The sequence below is a fragment of the Mus caroli genome, chromosome 14 (assembly GCF_900094665.2).
Source record: "Mus caroli chromosome 14, CAROLI_EIJ_v1.1, whole genome shotgun sequence".
Taxonomy (NCBI): Eukaryota; Metazoa; Chordata; class Mammalia; order Rodentia; family Muridae; genus Mus; species Mus caroli.
The window spans coordinates 39,040,955-39,043,653 of NC_034583.1; the positions used below are offsets into that span (position 1 = coordinate 39,040,955).

At 53.4% G+C, this 2,699-nt stretch overlaps 1 protein-coding gene across 1 annotated transcript in view; it reads right to left on the minus strand.

Annotated features, from left to right (window-relative positions):
• Gch1 (GTP cyclohydrolase 1) overlaps nt 1–2,310 on the minus strand; it is a 36,297-nt gene extending 33,987 nt beyond the window's left edge. Inside the window, exon 1 of the mRNA XM_021182170.1 lies at nt 1,838–2,310. Coding sequence (XP_021037829.1) covers nt 1,838–2,153 — 316 coding nt within the window. The 5' untranslated portion in view covers nt 2,154–2,310. The remainder of the gene's footprint in view (nt 1–1,837) is intronic.
• Nucleotides 2,311–2,699: the final 389 nt, after the last annotated feature.

Below are 2,699 nucleotides of genomic sequence, written 5' to 3' on the forward strand. Positions count from 1 at the left end.
GGGGACTTTTGGGATAGCATTGGAAATGTAAATGAGAAAAATACCTAATAAAAAAAAGAATATCTATAAAATTCTTCATCTTAACCATTTGTAAAGCATACAGTTCAACAGTAATTACGATGCTATGTAACTATCACCTCTGTCTAATTTCTATCACTAGAAAAGGAAACCCCATAGCCATTAAGCTGTCACTAGCCCTGTCTTCTCAGCTGACAGACAAATCCTGTCTCTAGGTCAATGGACTTCCTATAAATTGGAGTCGGGGGGGTGCTTTGGAGTCCTTAGACTCCTTTAGCTGAATCTCAGCTCCTGAGTAAGCCTGTGACAATCATTCTCAAAGCAGGCTAGAAGCTCCTCTCCCTGGGAGTAATGAGATGGGCAGGAGGGAGGGGCTCAGCTGAAGGATGCCAGTGAGGACCACCTTTTATGTCTAAAAGAGGCAGAGTGGACAAGGCTCTGTCAAGACACTCCTCCTGGTTACACCCTGGACAGTCAAACACATTAACACTCCCAAATATTGAATTCTCAGAAAAAAAAATCTCAGTGACTATTTGTTCTTCAGTCTTTGCATTTTCAAACTCTGCTTTTGAGATCCAAACTTTCATCATCAAATAAGTGTAAAATGGTGAAACTCAGACTCAGAACTAGATCTGGGCCCACTTCCTCGAATTACTAGGAAATAGTTTCGTTTCCTTTGGGGCCCCACCCTTCTCAGGCTCTGATCTCCCACCCTTCCTTTGAGGTCGAGGAAGGTTTGGCAGAAATAATTGTTCTTTCTAGGACGGGTCCCCATGCTCTCAATGCCTTCAGGAACAGACAGGATTACTACCTTTCAAAGCAGTATGGTTTTTGGTTTTTTGGTTTTTCCCCCATGCGTAATGGTGGAAGCAAAGAAACACGTCACAGAGATGCCCAGATGTAAACTGGAAATGAGGCCTTTGAACTCAGCCAAAGGAACCAGCGCTTCTCTTTTATAAAGGCCAACACTGCTTAACCAAATAGGCAGCAAGGCCCTACTTTCCACTTCCTCTTCGCCCTGCCTCTGTACCCACAGCAACTGCCTCATCACTGGCTGGAAAAGACTTGCTGCCAGCAGGCTCAGACTTCGGATTTTAGGCGGCGGGGGTGGGGGTGGGGGCTAGGAGGGCAAAAGCATGGAATCCCAGGTCCAGTGAACTTCAACCATCAGAGTATCAGCGCGGGGTGGGGTGGAGTGTCCCTTTATTCTTTGAGGGAGCAAGCATTAAAGACTTTCAGCAATGATACTAGCTCAAGAAAAGTCCACACCTCAAACTGCTAGTAAGTCCGAATCCAGAATTGTGCCAAATTTTGGTGTAAAGTCCTAAGCTAGAGTAGTTGGATGCAAATTCCAGTTCTCTGAAGTTCCCCACCCCATTACAAGTAACTAACTTTACTAGGCTCACGGGGTGTAACGGAAACCTGGCTTCACCCAAAAGCGCTGGATCTCAGACTGATGAAAGACGCGTCCCATCAACAAGTGTCCACGGGATCCTTGCAGGGGAACGGTGGATGCTGCACGTGCCTAATCGCGTTCTGAGCGCTGGGGTAAGAGGGTCTCACATCCCTTCCTGCCCCGGAGTTCAGTGTAGTCAGTGGCTATGCATTCACCCTCCCCAGAGCCCTGAGTGCCAGCCACAGGACCCAGGAGGGACCCTCGCCTCGGCCAGGTGGAGGCTCTGGGGCCACAGCTGGGACCGGGACCTGACAACTTGGCTCCCTGCGCCAAAAGTGAAGCAACTCGGGAAAGTTCCCGGAGCTGCCCCCGCTTCCTGAAGCCGCCTCCCGGCGCCCAGCACACCCCGGCGCACGCACGGACCTGAGATGGTCTCCTGGTATCCCTTGGTGAAGTACTGCATGGCGGTGGCCGCCCTCCAGGGCGTCTTGAGCAGCCCCTGCCGCTGGGGGTCCTCGCCCAGCGAGCGCAGAATGGACGAGTAAGCGGCCGCCAGTTTGGGGAGGTTCACCTGGTTTTCCTCCTCGCTGCGGTGCCGCCCTGCCTTCCAGGCGTCGGTTGGCTGTGCGCCCTTGGCCTCGGGCGGCCGGGACTTGTCGGCAGGCGGGCTGGCCCCGGGCCGCGGCAGCTCCCGCTCGGAGAACCCATTGGTGCACCTGACTCCCCGCGGCTTCTCCATGGACCCGGCGCGAATGCTCCCGAGACACCCTGGGGTGCTAACAAGCGCTGCGGCTCAGCTTAGCCGGCGGCCGTAACCTGTGGCCGTCACCCGGACTGGGGCTCAGCACCTAGGGACACTCTCGGAGACTATGGGCAGGCGCCAGCTGGGAAGCCCCGCCGCGCCTCTCTTTTATGGCAGGGCGACTCTGCCGGCGCCGCGAGATATTCTCATTGGCCGGAGCCTCTTGCGTCATGGATCTCGCCCCGCCCCTGAGACCCGCCCTCCTGGGTGGCCCCTAAACCCCCGCAGTTACACAAGACAAGCTTCTGGTTAGACCCCCTCGATTTATAAAGGGAAGAACTGAGTCTACAAAAAGACAAGAATCCGGGGAGCTGGAACCTCCGAGATAGAAACACCGATTCTCCCTCACTTTCCCCGGAAAAAGGGGGCGTGTTCGCAAAAAAAAAAAAAAAAAAAAATGCTGTGGTCTAGTTGCCCTGAGAAAGATGAGCTAACTAACAGGTGACCTTGCTGGGGCAGGCAGGGTGGAGCAAATATGCTGGT